This window comes from Seriola lalandi, unplaced genomic scaffold, assembly GCF_002814215.2.
Source record: "Seriola lalandi dorsalis isolate HSWRI2012SDOR001 ecotype SW California unplaced genomic scaffold, Sedor1 jcf7180002054267, whole genome shotgun sequence".
Classification (NCBI taxonomy): Eukaryota; Metazoa; Chordata; class Actinopteri; order Carangiformes; family Carangidae; genus Seriola; species Seriola lalandi.
Genome location: NW_019524820.1, coordinates 763,961 through 780,096, shown reverse-complemented (window position 1 = coordinate 780,096; position 16,136 = coordinate 763,961). Strand labels below are relative to the sequence as shown.

Sequence of the window (16,136 nt, the reverse complement as noted above, 5' to 3'; positions counted from 1 at the left end):
ACTGCACGCACACTGCTGTTGTCTGCTCTGTGTGAATGAAAAACAAGTAAAGTACAAGTAAAGCGCACTGTATCGTCAGGCTTTTTGTCAATCGGCGTAAGAGTTTCCAAATGTGCGCACCGGTCACGTCAGACAGAACCAAAGCCAGATTTTAATTAATGCACCGCTCCACCCCAAAACAATTTTATAATCCGTGCATTTAAAATGGTATTGGCTAGTCATTTTTTTTCTTTTTCGTCCAGCTAAAAAACACCATCTAGACTTTACAGTAAACACACATCCCCACTCTTCTAAATGAAGGTGTAGCATCACCTGCTATCAAATTCTGGTGATCTTTGCAGGATAACATCTGCAGTCATTAATACCCTTGCAGTATGTGTATCCATGATACTGTGCGTGTGTGAGTGTGTGTGAGTGGGAGAGAGAGAGAGAGTGAGTGAGTGTCCATGCACGCGCACGAGCCTCCTCGTCTTTTTTTTCTGCAGCAGGTGTTCGTTTAGTGTGTCAAAGTCGGAGGGGCGAAGATCTTCCAAAGTTAATATTGTGTTTCCAGAGATGATGGGGAGTTCACTGTCCTCGATTTATTTACACATTCTAAATTAATTAAGCGAAGGATTCCTCTGTCTGTTGCAAAAACACGGAGGCTGGAGGGAGACTGGGAGCAGCGAGGGGAGGCTGTGATTTATAGCCGCGGTGCAGCTAGGGCCGCGACTCGCCTCCCCTCCAGGCCGGGGAGCCGCGGAGCGGGCCAACATTCCTCTGTGGGGGCGAGGGGGCTCGTCTGCCGTGTGCACATAGAGAGAGACGGGATAAGATATATACCTAGAAGTGAAAGAAGTGTAAAAGCGTTGTAGCAAACGCACGCTCGTGGCTCCAATAGTCGCTGGTTTATGAGGGGAAAGCCTCAGTGTGACAGAGGGACCGGAACGAGGACTTTGTGGTCAAGTGTGTGTGTGTGTGTGTGTGTGTGTGTGTGTGTGTGTGTGTGTGCGTGTGTGTGAGAGAGAGAGAGAGACAGGGTTTCCAGAATGTCCCCAACACGTAAAATGAGAGTTGGCTGTGTTTTCATTATTACACACTCCAGAGTTTCCCAGTTGCACTTTTATAACTGTGTGTCAGTCAGACTCTGCTGTTTGGTCTCTTTCATTGTCCTTTGGAACAAAGTCTTAGTAGAATTAATTATTTGAAGTGTCTATAGGCCTACAGTTAATTTCAGTGGGACTAAAACTTAGGTCTGCCACTATCCATGTTTATTCCCATTATATTGATGTTACAGCCCATATTATATTATATTATATTAGTTATGTAGACAGTTAGTGAAGAATGGCTTTTAACAATTTTTCTTGACGAGCGTGACCTTGAAGACCATCGTGACATCATGCACACACACACAGACACACACACACACACACACACACACACACACACACTTGGTGTCAGCACACCCTCTTTCTTTGTGTCCTTCAAGACACTGCAGTGCGAGATGCATCGATTACAGACATAACATTATTGGCAAGTGAAAGACTGAGGTTGAACGATTTAATTTAATCCCCTGCTGTCGTGCCCTGTTTAAGGAGAGAGCCCAACGAAAATGTATATAATGATAATAATCAAAATAATGATAATAATGATAATAATAATAATATTTGTAATAATGAGGTCTTACTATAATCACTGTCTGTCATTTCTAGGATTTTCCCGGGAAATCCTAAAAGGATCAAATATTTAGAGTGAAGAGAAGAGATAAATCTAAATTTATGTTGACATCTAACTCTTTAAATGAATTATAATGGCACGAAATACGTGTTTAAAGCTGCTTCCTGCCCAAACAGGGCACATGGAAACGGTTAGAAAGAGATTGGAAATGCCTTGAAATTTATGAATGTGTTTGTGGTGACTGTTGAGTCATTTGGCTGTCACTTCACATAACACTCAGGCCTCATTTCGTCGGAGAAAACGTCACGAAATATGACGAATGTCGTCGTGGTGCCTATAAAGACTCACTGTCCGGTGCTGATCCTGCGGGTGGTCTGGAAGTGACAACCGGAACCGAGAGCTGCGTCTGTACCAAGTATAACGATACATAAGCGGCGGTGATCTCCCATTAGGACCTACATGAAAAATGAACGGACGTCTTGTAAGACGCGCTCCGGATGTCTAATGTGTTCAGTGTTTGTGGTGGTTTGAGGAAGAGCAAGTTCCAGGTCGATTCTGGTCACAAGCCTGTAATCTTACAGCATACACGAACAATGCTGCTGCGCATTTGATCCGAAAATCCGTACAAATGGGTTCAGTCTCAAGTCGTCCATTTTCAAAGCCTGTGCCTTTGGCTGAACCTCTCCATGGCAGATCCAGTGTGTGTGTGTGTGTCTCCCGCTCTCTCTCTCTCGCTCTCTCTCTCTCTCTCTCTCTCAGTGTATGTGTGTTATGCTTTGTATGTAGTGATTTTTATTGGCTTAGTTTTCGTTCCTGCCGTTACTTAAACGTTTTTTTAACCAGCTCTGCAAACGCTTCATGTGGATTTTAATGGACTGATGCGGTGCGTAATGACTCCCTGTCAGGGCGGGTTGTGCGGAGAAAACTTCAATAGTCTGCTAATGTTTTTTCCACCTCATTTACTGTGTAAATTATATATGCAGGATATCAATTAACGTCGCGGATATAACGGGGGAAAGGCTGGAATCAAAATGATTTCTCCAGTCCCGATGCGATATTTATCAATTGCCCAATTTGCACTAACAAGATGAGAGAAAGAGAAAGAAGGAAAGAAAGGCTGGTCCTGGATAAAGAAAGTAGTCATGTGTTGGTTTTCGTTTCAAAGACTTTCAGTGAGCTGTGCTGAGGGAAAACAGAGGAGTCAGCCCTCCCACCCTTCATCCTTAATAATCATCTGTCAAAACACCCACAAACTAATTTAACCATTTGCACACAGATCTGGTGAATAAAAGAGGCTTTACACCCCCTTCTGTCTGGAAACATGTGCTCCAACAACTCTGAAAAAGACCAATGGGCCTGTTTTCTGTGGCCGGACGAGTCCCACTGCTTCTTTTATATGTATTCCGAGACAACACAGATGACATGAAAGCGGAGCAAACCGAGGGCCTTTTGAGAAGATTGCTTTTCAGGGTCCCAATGTGTGTGTGTGTGTGTGTGGCTGGCTGGTCTCACAGGGGGACCGCTCGCTGTGCGCACATTCACTCCCTTGGGCCAGGGGTCCACACTGACAACATCAACAAACGGCCAAAAAGCCGCATTATGGTGGATTAGGAGCCTGATGAAAAATGCTGCTACAAATTAGCAACGAAAGCCCAAAAGACCGTGGGTATATCCTTGTTCACTTTCAATTACAGACCGCCGAGGCCTGCTAACGTCCCCCATTCATTTAGGGCCTTTGTAACTGGCTAGAATGGTCCTTTACAAGCGAGCAAGAGCCACACAAGAGGAATACTTGCCCACTGTTGCGTGATATTCATGACTGTTATATACATCAAGTCGTATTTAAAATATTTCAACAGAATTTGTGTGCCGTTTCTCACACCTACAAAGTCTTCATTTACTGCATGCCAAACAGACTGAGCTGAGTTTGTCTGATCCCCTCGTTGCAACTGCTCAGTGTTCACACCTCAATTCATTATAATTAGGAGCAAGAATGAATATTGAGATTTGGCTTTAAAGTGTAAATAGTTAAATGGAGAATTTACTGTCACCGTGTGCAATCGTTCAAATAAGTGATGAAGTCCTGCAACATACATGTCAAAATGTTTGAGACCTGTCAAAACAATTCGTTTTACAAGTTAGATAAATAAATAAAAAGGTTTACAAAAACAGCATATAGCCTGATTTAAGTTGATTCAACTCATGTGCTGCTTTTTTAGTCCGTTAGCCTGTAGGTTTGTTTTGTTTTTTTTGTTTGTTTTTTTTTTTTTTACATTTCTGACGCCTCAACTTTCCATGCAATAAAAAAAAAAATAAATAACGATTTTTTTTTTTTCAAATTCACAAACATTTATTATTCTTGTCATTACAACAAAAAATGACCTATGAACATTTAGGTGTCTCTCTCTATTGGCAACACATGACATACTGTATGCTTCACAGATTAAATTGTGAAATAGATAAGGAACGAACAACAATTAAAAGGTTGAGAGAGGTAATGCGCTCTTTTTCATATATATACCAAAACCACACAGCCTACGTGTCCAACAACATGAAATGATATTGTCACAAATTCACCATGTAGAGGAGATTCGAGGGGGTGGGTGGGTGGAGAGGGGTGGGGGGGGCGATAGTGGGAAATGGTTATTTTTCTGTCAGAACCCACTCCCCCCGACCCCCACCCCCCTTTATCTCCATGTGCTTTCTAAGTAAAACCTGAGTTTGCCGTCTCTTGTCAGCCATATGTCAACAACAACAGTGCCATTTTCTCACGACGCAACAAAATAAAAAACAATATAAATCATAATAAAATTCTCAATTATATTTAAAAAAAAAAAACAACAACAAAAAAAAAACTCGTAAATCATCCCCGTAGCCATGGGTGACACCTTTTAACTTATAAAATAACAGGATCATTTTCTTTTTCCTTCCACTGTCAGGTGAAGGCCACAAGCCAGATTACAGGCCAGCATTGTTTTTAAAAAGATCCCTCCGAGTTTCTCTGGTTTTTGTCTCTCAATATTATACACATATTTACAAGTCATAAATAAACCTTTCTCTCCTCTTACATCGTTAGGAGAGCCAAAACACGCAATAATGTTCAGCCTACCTTCACATAGGACGACGCCACAATTGGCTTTTTAATAAAAGATTTTCAGCGGTCCATTTTTTGTTTTGTTTTTGTTTTTGTTTTGTTTTTAGAAAGGACAAGTGTTCATATTCGGGGTTTTGCTGGAAAATGTCTCGCTCTGTGGAGCAGGGTGTAATATGCTGTCCTGTGATAGGTTCAAATGACTGGAAGCAGAGGCCAGTGCTGGGGTCAACATGGCCAGGATCTGAGCCTGGCTGCCCGGCTGCGCGCTGTAGGAAGAGGCGGTGGAGTTGGCCGCACCGATGATATTGTCAATGGAGAAGGAAGGCCGACTCGGGGTGCTGGAGTCCGTCTTGAGAGGTGGCAGAGACGGGCTTAGTTGGGGATAAAAGGGCTTTCTTAAGTCGGCCCCTAAAAGGGTGGGCAGGGGATGCGGCGCAGGAAATATGGAGGCTGATGAGGGCAAGGTGCAGGGGGCGTTAGGGAACGGGAATGAACCACCTGTGTGGTGTGGGTGATACGGGTTGTGAGCTGCGTGGAAGTTCTGCAGCTGAAGTCCATAGTTGTATCCATACGGACCGTATCCAAACCCGGGTAGGAAGCCACCGGAGTCCCTGAGGATTTCATTAGTTTGGTGCCTCTTGAAGCGCTTCCTCCTGCGCAAGAAGCTCCCGTTGTCGAACATGTCTGCGGAATCCGGGTCGAGGGTCCAGTAGTTGCCCTTTCCTGGGTTGCCGGGCTCCCGTGGGATTTTCACGAAGCAGTCGTTTAAGGAAAGATTGTGGCGAATAGAGTTTTGCCACGCAGGGAATTTCTCCCGGTAGTAAGGGAATCTGTTGCTGATGAACTCGCAGATCTCACTGAGAGTGAGGCGTTTCTTTGGGCTCTGCAGGATGGCCATGGTGATAAGGGCGATGTAAGAGTAAGGTGGCTTCACAAGTGCACTTTTTCTGGGCTTGTCCCCAATCACGGTCCCGGCGTCTGCGCTGGATCCCATCTGGTCTGACGGGCAGTCGGAGCTGCTGAGACCGGGAGAGGAACTCCTCTCGGCCGCGTTCTGGGAGTAATTATCGTCCGAGTCATTGTCCAAGTTGAACTCGTGGTGAATGTACTTTCCGTCCTTTCCGACGGATATGTCACCCCCAACCACATCGATGTCCACATCTTCGGACAATGCAGAGCTGTCGGACATATCCGTCCCTAAAGTCATCCTTGGAGACGCCGCTTCTCTTCCCCCTCTCTCCCAGATTTCCTCCTCCTGTGGTCCGGTGAGGCTAATGAGCGAGAGCGCGCGCACACTCTCTCCCTCTCCCCCTTACAACCACACCAGACTTCTGCTGCAGCTCTATCTCCAACTACTGAATGCACACATGGCTAGAATATATTCAAAAGATAAATAACTCTTTGACCTGTGGCTTTGGTGTCTCCTGGTCGTCCGAGGCTGGTCAAGCAGGGCCGTGCGAGGTTCTCATCGAGCAGAAAACTTCGGGTTTTTAGGCGTAAAAAAGACAGTCGAAGATCATCGATCTTGCACCGATACACACTTGGGTTGTCTTCAAATGCGATGGTTTCCGTCTGTGATCAGTTTGTGCTGTAGGTATTTAAAAGTCTACTTTTGGATATCCAAGTGTCTTTCCAAAATATCTTTTACGCACGGGATTGGGTAGGTATCCAGCCAGACTGTCACTCTATCCTCCTTAGCTTTCAAAAGGTATTTATAGGACCACGTTGATCACGTGGTCTTTGAGTCACTGTTACCAGGAACTGGACGAGATCACCCTACAAAAAGTCATATGTGGAGCAGCTTTTGAATCTTGAAATCATGTTTGGTTAAAAAAAAACAAACAAACAAAAAAAAAACACATAGCCTAATAAACCTACACTTTACAGGAGGATAATATGCTATCGGTTGTTTTCACGCATATTAAGTTGTTTAAGAATTTCAAGTTTTTATTTACTAGGTGGAGATCTCCTTTATTCTGTACTTCATCAATATATCGATAATCTATTTCAAAATAGGAATTTGAAAAAAACAAAAACCATTAAAAGCAAGAAAAAAAAATCTAATTGACAACCGATTTAAGACATTTCTCATTTACTCCTTTGAAATGCAAGTTTATTTCTGAACACGAGGTTACGTGACTTATTTAAATTCATCTAAACTCATCTAAATTGACCATTTTCTTACAGTGTGAGAAAAGTATAAGGTGTACAACGATGATGGTGACTGAGATATTTATGAAACAGCCCACAAACACAATCGAAGTTTATAGGCTAGTGAACATTTTTATAGTGTATTCAAATTTTCCATTTGTTCATAATATAGTTACAAGTGAGTAATTATTAAAATGTATGAAAATACATGCACTCATGAATATAATGACACAGCTGGAAAGGTAAATCCGATTATTATTTTTATTGTTATTATTATTATTATGAGTATTGTTGTTATTATTAGTATTAATAGTAATAATTATTATGAACCATTATTGATAATATTAATAATAATAACTAGGCTACATTTCCATTACTTGTCAAATACATTTGTTCACAGAATCTGCCAAATAAAAATGCAGTTTATAATTGATAGCAGGATGTTGCAAAATTCACTAAAATAGGCCTATTAACACTATTTTCGTTTGACGATTAACCTAATTGAGGGCTATTTCTAATTCTTGTTTGGAGTTTAAACATGTGGATCTGTAAACTGAGTCTTTATTTAAGGTGTTAAATGAACCGGCTATACAAACGGAGCTTTGCACGAGTCCATAGTAAATTGGTTAATTTGGGCGTATTGAATTTTGGCCAGTAGCCTAATTCCCTGATCACTTCTCACGGGTTTTGTGTTTTCCTTGTCAAGAAGTCACAACATTATCCATCTGCATTTTCTGCGTTATTCACAAGGGCGCACAGGGGCACAGTCAGCTGCAACCTGCTCCAATTCGTCTTCGTCATGGAGAGAAAGGCCAGCAGATGACAATGTGTAATGCGTCTGTAATGTGTGCGGGTTTTATGTGGAGCAGGCGGACATTCCAGTTCATTACGCTGCAGAAACTCCGACTTATTGTAATGCGTTTACATCAGCACCCCATTCACCGTGTGGGTCCAACAATATGCTGCCTGTTATACGTTTTGCGTTTATTTATTTATGTTTGACTTATTAGAGAACAACAGAGTTTCCATACAGTATATCTGCATTGTTTTATATATAGGCTATATATATATTCATTGAAGGAAACGCCTGTTCCACTGAGAAATCAAGTTGAAGTGAAGCAGGCGGCACCTTAAATCCCCTGCCCTGACTGAGTCCTGTGTCCTTTCAAAATCTGAGACTTGCCTGACAACTGTCCGTCAGGCCTGACACATTTACTTTCTCGGGGGTCTCACACGCAGCACACATAATTAGATATTTTTCCCTGTCATTCATTTTTGTGCCAGAGGGTCTTTTTCAATACAAACACATGCCCACGTTTTATTCATTTATTTATTCATTTATCTATTTACTTGACCTCTCACAGTGTCTTCTGCAACAGGGACCACAGACGTAATGAGCTGCATGACTTTCTCCGATATGAAAAACTGTCATTCTTTATGCACAGACTTGTTGATTATGTGCTGTAGGCCTATTAGAAGTCAGTGTTGCATATTTAACAGTCAGTCAATAAAAGATGGACTGAGCGGCCCGTTCAAAAATAAATATTTATGTGTAAAGAATATTAGATACAAAAGTGTTATATGCATTATTTTTTATTATTATTATCAAGAAAATTACTTGTACGTATTTAATGTTGTTGTGGCATATGACTGAGAAGTCTTTAGGCTATTTAATCGGGGTTTTTTTGTCAAATACATTTTTCGAATTATTAAAATTTGATTACCTACAATACGTAGGCTACACGGGATATTTCAGGTTCTTCAAGGTTCCAAAGGTTTAATAGGGATTTGGTTGTTATGAGCCGTGACCTGCCCCGAATGGAGCGGCTTCTTGTTACTGCAGTTCGTGGTGATGAGGCGCCCTCTGCTGTTACCAGAGTCATAAGAATCACAGTCAGGTCCTATGTACACAGGGAAATAGTACAACTGAAAACCTAAAGGCTGCTGAGGGGTTCTGACATAATGAGAGATGAGCAGGTTAAGTCAACTAGCAATTATTTGTTAATAAAATGCAGTAAACTTCTTATCTGTGTGACCCAATAAGAAACATCATGGTCATTTATGAAGTATAGAAATTATTAACTAGATGCAGAGGTATTCATGTACCTCATAGTACCTATAGAGAATTCTGGGTGTCAGATAGATTGTGAGAGCAACATTATGAAGCATAAACAAATGTCCAATAGAAGATTAGGGGTTGGATTAAGGGAGCAGACTGTGACTTTGTGACTCTATACATTCACCAGTGTAAGACGAGGCTATAGTGCCAAATGAAACAAAAATTACCATGATATTTAGGAAGCCCAGAGTGCATCAAACCTACACAGGAGCACCTGAATATCTTGATTATCCGCTGTTTCTCATTCATTCTGGTGATCTATGAACACTGAAGCTACACCAGCTGCCTGCTGAAGCCAGTTTTGAGTTGCAGGAGGAAACACTCACTTTAAGTTGTAGATGATATTCGTGTATTTTAGCATTTTTGTTGTCTTTCAGATAACTGGACAGATATGACATCACACTGAGACGTTTTCCAGCATGGTGTAGTTTGTTGAATAAGGTTAGAAATTGCAATATCCCAGTTTTGAAGCCAGTACAAAATATTTCTTTCAGAGTCTTGAGTCCAGGTTGTGCACATGAAAAGGTGACGCAATTTTCATTTCATTATAAAAAAAAAAAAACATAAGAAACAAAACCTGATATAGAGCCAACTTTCAACCAGCTTCTTAATATTTCAAATTCTGCATACATTTCATCTTTGCATTAGTGCTCATTTGGAACTGCACTGTACCAATGACGATCTCAGAAAGCCATGGTTTCATACGTCACAAACCTAAGGAACAAATCCTGTCAACTTTCGGGGATGGGGGGCGGGCAAAGTAAACCTGAAAACTTGTCAGTACAGAGAGCAAGAGTTTGCATTAGCACAACCACTAACACTGTGTCCGCCACTGCCAGTCACAAGCTAACAAACAACCTAAACAAATAAAAGATGCTAACTGTGCTAACCGTCCTGATATGTATAGGTGCAGATTTTGGTGCACTGCAGACTCCTCATCTGAGTCTGGGTCTGACTGAGACTCAAACATGTTTGGCTGAGTCTCTCTGATGTTTCCCTTTAACAAACCATCTCCACATGCACTGCTCCTTCACCAGTCAGTCTATCGCAAGCAGCAGTGGTGGGCAAGGTACAAGGCCTGATCCAGAATTTCTCAATGAGGAAGTAAGAGTAGATGTGCTTCCGTCTTCTCTATCATGTAGGATATCTGATTTCAGTATTCCATTTTCAGTCTTTAATACTTTAAAAGATGAAATGAAGATTGTTTTGAATAATAAAGTCTCTGAGGAAACAAAAAAAGTAGATGAGCTTCCAACCCCTTTTCAAAGTTTTCTGAGCTACTTTTAACTTGGAAAACCCATGTTAAACAAAATATTGATCAGTATTTTTATATAGTATTTTTACGCATGTTGATAGAGTGAATTAGGTATTTTTGTAGGCCGACCCAGAAGTTGCCTTCACCCTGATTCCCTTAACAAAAAGCCAATGGGATTTTACATTGGCTTTTGGATTAGTGCAGGAAATAAGCTCTGTGACAAACAAAAGTTTTTAATAGTTACGCATTTTGTTCAGCATGATAATCTTCACAAATGAACACCACTTTTATGACTTTTGAAGCCTAAATACAACCACCAGATTTAAAAAGCTAACGTTAGACTATAAACAAACTACATCACAGTCAGATGACTTAAAGGTCGCCACTACTAAACTTCCAACTTGTAGTTTGATTTGGCATTTACCTCTTCTACAAAAGCCTTATCTCACAAAGTCAGTAATAGTTTGAAAAAGCACGAGTATAAATACAACGAGACCATAAAGGCGGACTGGCGAGTGGATCAGTTTTCATGTGATGACGTTTAACGTCCCATTTAGCCACTTGTTAGCAACCAGCCTCTTTTAAGACTTCAGCCATCTAACCGTAAACCCATTCAAACAACTCATAGACTTCAGGATGAGGGAAGCGGATGTGTTAAAATGCTGAATACTCAGGACTCATTCCTGCAGCTCTCTATAAACTCACTCCAATTCTTCAATTAACAAAAGCAATTCTTTGGAAAATCGCTCATTTAAGTATGAATTAAGGAAGCAGAAAACCATGAATTCAGTTCAGCAAAATGCATTAAAAAAATTAGATTAAGTCTTATTCTGTGTAATTTGTATCCAACCAACTTCATTGTAGGTATAAAAAAAAAAATAGCATTTGGAACATTGTTACCCGCTTACTTACAATGTTGACCAGCATCAGTGCAATTAATCATCATCACAACAAACTTACAAACTGCAAATGTAAAAGAGTGTAAATAAACCCAGAGACTGAATATCTCTTGCTTTTGCTTCCATCTAGTGGTGGGTATTTCTGCTTGGAGCAACTGTTTGATTCTTTCACTTTCATCAGCAATTCAGGGTTGAATCAACATCCTTCACCTATAATGACCAGGCAGCTGTTGCAGGCTGTCAGACAGAGGTAATGAGGTTTAGCTGGTTATGTGCAGAACCCACACTTTGAATTTGTCCTGACTACCTGATTTGATATATCTAATAGTTCCCAGGTCATGACATATGTGGGAGAAGGTTGGACTTACTGTTTGGTCTTTGTGCTGTTCCACCTCACTTACCCAGAACTCTTCGTGCTGACTGCTTCAGCCTGTTTGATCCTGTGTGCATGGTTGGATTGACCCACCAGGTGGCCCTGGGGCAACAATGTGCTATAGGCCTGCTGCAAAACGAAGGAAGAACTGTAGCTGGGGCTCCATATACAAGTTTGATTATGATACAACCCTTGCTGATTGTATCATGGACCCTGCAAAGAGATTGTAGCTTAACCTACATCATCCAACCCCTCAGATGCATCAACAATGGAAAGCCAAATTATTGATAGTTGACAGCTTGATCACCCGAGAAAAAAAAAAAAATTGAGATTTTTATTATTAAATAAAAATAAGTTTATATTTTTATACATTTCTGTAAATCTCTCTATCTCTCTCCTTTTTCTTTTTCTTTTTTTTTTTTACTTCTGCTTTAAACTTTTAAATATATTCAAGAAAAAGTAACTGCAGGATGCACAGTCATGAAATTACCTCTCCATGATGGAAAAGATACCATTGAAGCACTACAAAGGACTAAGTAGTAGGCCTATTTTTTTTTAACCAAAAACCAACCGACACCTTCTTTTCTTCATTTCCACACAACCTCAGATGAGAAACAACTTTTATAAATGTACGGCTTCAGCAGTTGACTATAATTAATGTGCAGTTGTTATTTTCATTTTCAACAGAAAACAAACTAAAAAACAAATTGAATTCTTAACAACAACTATTGATAAATAGTTTGATAACCAGTGAACAATCAGTAGATTTGTTATTCCGGCTCCTCAAAGAAAAAGTGAGTGAGCACTGAAAGGGTAATATCACATGTGCATCCATCACCTTGAAACAAAAAATGTTTTTAGGAACATAAAACTGATATATATAATATTCATTTCACAAGTAACATAAATGCATTATTTTTAAATTAATGAAGATGTTTTAAATAAGAACTTCATATGTTGGAATTCAAATAAAGGAACTAAGTATGAAGAAAAATAAATTCACCCTTTCCATTTATGTTAGGAGTTAAACTGAGGCAGATTTTTTCTAAAAAGATATCTAAGATAAAACAGAGACTTTAGTACAAACTGTAAAAATTACAAATCTCATTTGTACATCTTTTACTCAGTCATTGTGTTGTTGGTATTCTCTCAGTTTTGACAGAAGGCCTGTAGCTCAGGTTTTAAATCTGGTGAACATTTTGCATGTTTTGTTTTTCATGTGTACACAGTTTGAGTGTCAGTAAATGTGGACAATTCATAACCTGGGATTGTTGTTCTATTTATAATTTTACAATGTGTTCTTTATTTCTAAATATTTACTGGGTCTAATTTATACATCTGCTCACGATATATGCTAAGGGGGGGGGGTAGGCTTTTGATTGCCATCTACAAAAACAGGGCCACTAATTTCATGTTTACCTTGTGTTAGGTAATAAACATCTAAATTTGCTTTACAACAGGCCAATATTTAAATATTTCTAATGTCTGAATTTTGAGGTAAAGACTAGGCTAAAAATCATTTAAGTATGAATTTATTTATTTATTTATATAGGCCTATATAGTAGATATTGATATGAGAAACTAAACATATTTAAATTGTCACAAATAAAAACCACATTTATTTAAAAAATGAATTTATTTTAGACAATCTGACTTCACCAATATCAACACATTTCTTTTATTAAAGTTTTTACATTATAACAAACTATTTACATGACAAACAGCAGACTTGGATGATATAACAAATGCATGTAAACTTAAAAAACAAACTCTAAAACACAGGCAATATGAAAGAAACGTGTCACAATAAAATACATTAAACTCTGAGATACAGTCATGGAATGTGTCAAACGGATCTAAATGGCTTTACACCTATTAATAGGAATGTTTTGCATGAGGCTCGGTCATTTTCTGTCATTTCGTTTCTAATGTTGGCAAAAGTAAATCAAATTCTTACAGGAACATTTGGTAACATAATAGTGGGCTATTTTGGAACATAGGCCTTATTTGGCTAAAATATCCCAATGATTTTCAGATAGGGACCTTTTAATGTTATGAAATTAATTGTTTCCTTTCATATGAACTCATTGAGGCCATGTTTCTTTAATGTGGGACTTTTAGTGGCCTATCGGTCTATTCTGTAATTAATTTGGATTTTTTTTTTTTTAGCTGACAAAGTTTCACATATACCGGTCTAATCCTGATGCAAAGTTGGCTTGTCTCATGTAGGTGTTGTTGTAGGAGTTCATGGGGCTGGAGAGGCCCAGCAGCTGCTCCGTGTGGTCGGCGCAGGAGTTCGGGCGCAGGGCCGGCAGGGAGAGCCGGTTGCTGGAGCAATAAACTTGAGAGCTCCCCGGGGAGAACCCGGACTGGGTCATGGTTGGCAGGTTAGGAGGAGAGGCCGAAGAGGAGTAAGGGTACCCCGCGGCCAGATTGGAGGTGATGTTCCCGCTGTTTCTGCTCAGCATGTTCGCCGAGGGGTTGACTGTCTGGTTCTGGAAGCACGCTGACGGGTCGGTGCCGGTGACCGAGCAGCTGGAGGTCATGGTGCCCAGGTCACCCGCACCCAGCCCCAGCGCTTGAGTGTTGAGCTCTCCCCCCGGGCCGCTCTGCTGACTGATGATGTTATCGATGCTGAACATGCGCGGCTGTCCTTGGCCGACCCCGGCGGAGGTCTGGTAATGATGCAGCATGGCGGGATGTGGGGATGTGGCTGTCAGCTGAGAGCCATAACCAGACCCTATTCCAGCGTACAGAGTGTTTGGGTACGAGGGCCTGCCCATTGGAGTTGGGGTAAAGGCGCTGGAGCTCTGCATGTACCCGGGGTAAGTGCTGACATCTGTGCGCTTGAACCTTTTCCTCCTCCTCAAAAAGCTCCCGTTGTCAAACATGTCCTCAGCTGCGGGGTCTAAAGTCCAGTAGTTGCCTTTACCTGGTCTGCCGGGCTCCCGGGGGATCTTCACAAAACAGTCGTTGAGGGTGAGGTTGTGGCGGATGGAGTTTTGCCACTTCTTCGAGTTCTCCCTGTAGAAAGGAAAACGTTCCATGATGAACTTATAAATGCCCCCCAGGGTGAGCTTCCTCTCGGGGGAGTTGGCGATGGCCATGGCGATGAGAGCGATGTAGCTGTAGGGAGGTTTCCCCCTCTGGACGGGCCTCTTCCTCCGGCGGCTCCCGGTGGGCAGGTGCTCCTCAGTCTGGCCCAGAGCGGCTCCATCCTCCGTGCTGGGGCTGTTTCCTCTGGGCTCAGACTTGATCAAAATATTGTCCTTTGACCGGGCCTGCAGCATCAGAGGCGGCGGAGGCAGCGGCGAGTCCAAGCTCACATTTGGAGACAGGACAACAGGACTTGCCTCGGAGGGCGAGTGCTGCGTCTCTGCGGTCATGTTGCACATGCCAGAGAAGTAAGAATAATTTGCCAGATTCATAAAAGAAACAATGAAATGCTCTTCTCTTTGTCGAAATAATCAGCTGGGGGGGAAATGCCCGTAAGAGAAAACGCGTTAGGTACGAAGGCTTTTGTTTTACCAGTGGCTGGTTCCCTGCTCTGGCCAAAAATAGCGCCTGTCCTGTCCTGGTGTTTGGGTGGTGTGTGTCAGTCCAGGTGAGAGAAAGGCGTTGACAGTTTTATAAGGCAGGGCAGGAATGACGCCACTGGCTCACCAGTGACGATGGAGGCAGGAGGATAAAACCCAAAAGAAAATTGTAATATTCCTCTCACCCATAGGGACTTATGCTGGAGCTGTGATATCATATTTAACTCTAAACCACATCATCTTACAGGAGTATTATTTTTCTGTGGTGTATTGCTACAGCAATTAGTTTTTGTCTTACCCTGTTGTGAGTTTTAAAAATTTCAAAATTCAAACTTTAGTTAAGAAAAAGCAGGCTACTTTATTTTGAAAAGGCCTTTTGTCAGTTCAAGTCCATGACGGTAAAATACAGCCCAGTGAAGGTACTTGGTAGACAATATATAGACCATGATAAATACCCATAAAGCCTGACTTGGTGATGTTAAATAAAAGTGGAGCATTATTAGATGTAGCTAGTCTTTAATGTGTGAGACACCAACAGAGATTTAGTGGTGGCCCCCTTCTGTCTCTCTGCTGTTCTCTGCGGGCTTTCTCTGACAGCTCTGTGTATATCCAGGGCAGAAACAACAGTCACAGAGCTGCTCTGTGCTACTCCAAACCCAACAGCCAATCCACCAATTGAAAAATAATAACAAGCCACTGAAAACAAGCAATTGAGCTATCAAAGCTTTTGGGGAAGAAAAGTAAATATCCCTTCATTTCATTTTCATTTTTGGAGAGTGATAATCAAACAGTCCCCTGGCCGGAGAGAGGAGGTGTTATCTTATGGATTTTGAAGTAAAAACACAGTTCTGCACACAATCGGTATGTAGACAACATCTTTCAAACACAAGCATGCGATAGTGCTTCTAATTGATTATTTAGGCAAATAGAGGGTTGAGGTTAATTACAAAGGGTAAGATACACAGCGAGGTGACCTGCTGCCACCACTTTTAACAACAGTGGGAGAGGTGTTGTGGATTGTTTGTGGATGATACAATGTCTGGACTGAGCCCA

At 41.2% G+C, this 16,136-nt stretch overlaps 2 protein-coding genes across 2 annotated transcripts; both read right to left on the bottom strand.

The window, feature by feature from the left end:
* Window positions 1–3,979: 3,979 nt before the first annotated feature.
* foxd2 (forkhead box D2) lies at window positions 3,980–6,426 on the bottom strand. Its single transcript, XM_023405210.2, has one exon. It carries the CDS (start codon window positions 5,955–5,957, stop codon window positions 4,854–4,856), a length of 1,104 nt encoding a protein of 367 aa, XP_023260978.1. The 5' UTR covers window positions 5,958–6,426; the 3' UTR covers window positions 3,980–4,853.
* Window positions 6,427–13,654: 7,228 nt separating this feature from the next.
* Window positions 13,655–14,993, bottom strand: foxe3 (forkhead box E3). The gene has a single exon (XM_023405207.1). The coding sequence runs from the start codon at window positions 14,973–14,975 to the stop codon at window positions 13,728–13,730; it is 1,248 nt and encodes a 415-aa protein (XP_023260975.1). The 5' UTR covers window positions 14,976–14,993; the 3' UTR covers window positions 13,655–13,727.
* Between the last annotated feature and the right edge of the window lie 1,143 nt (window positions 14,994–16,136).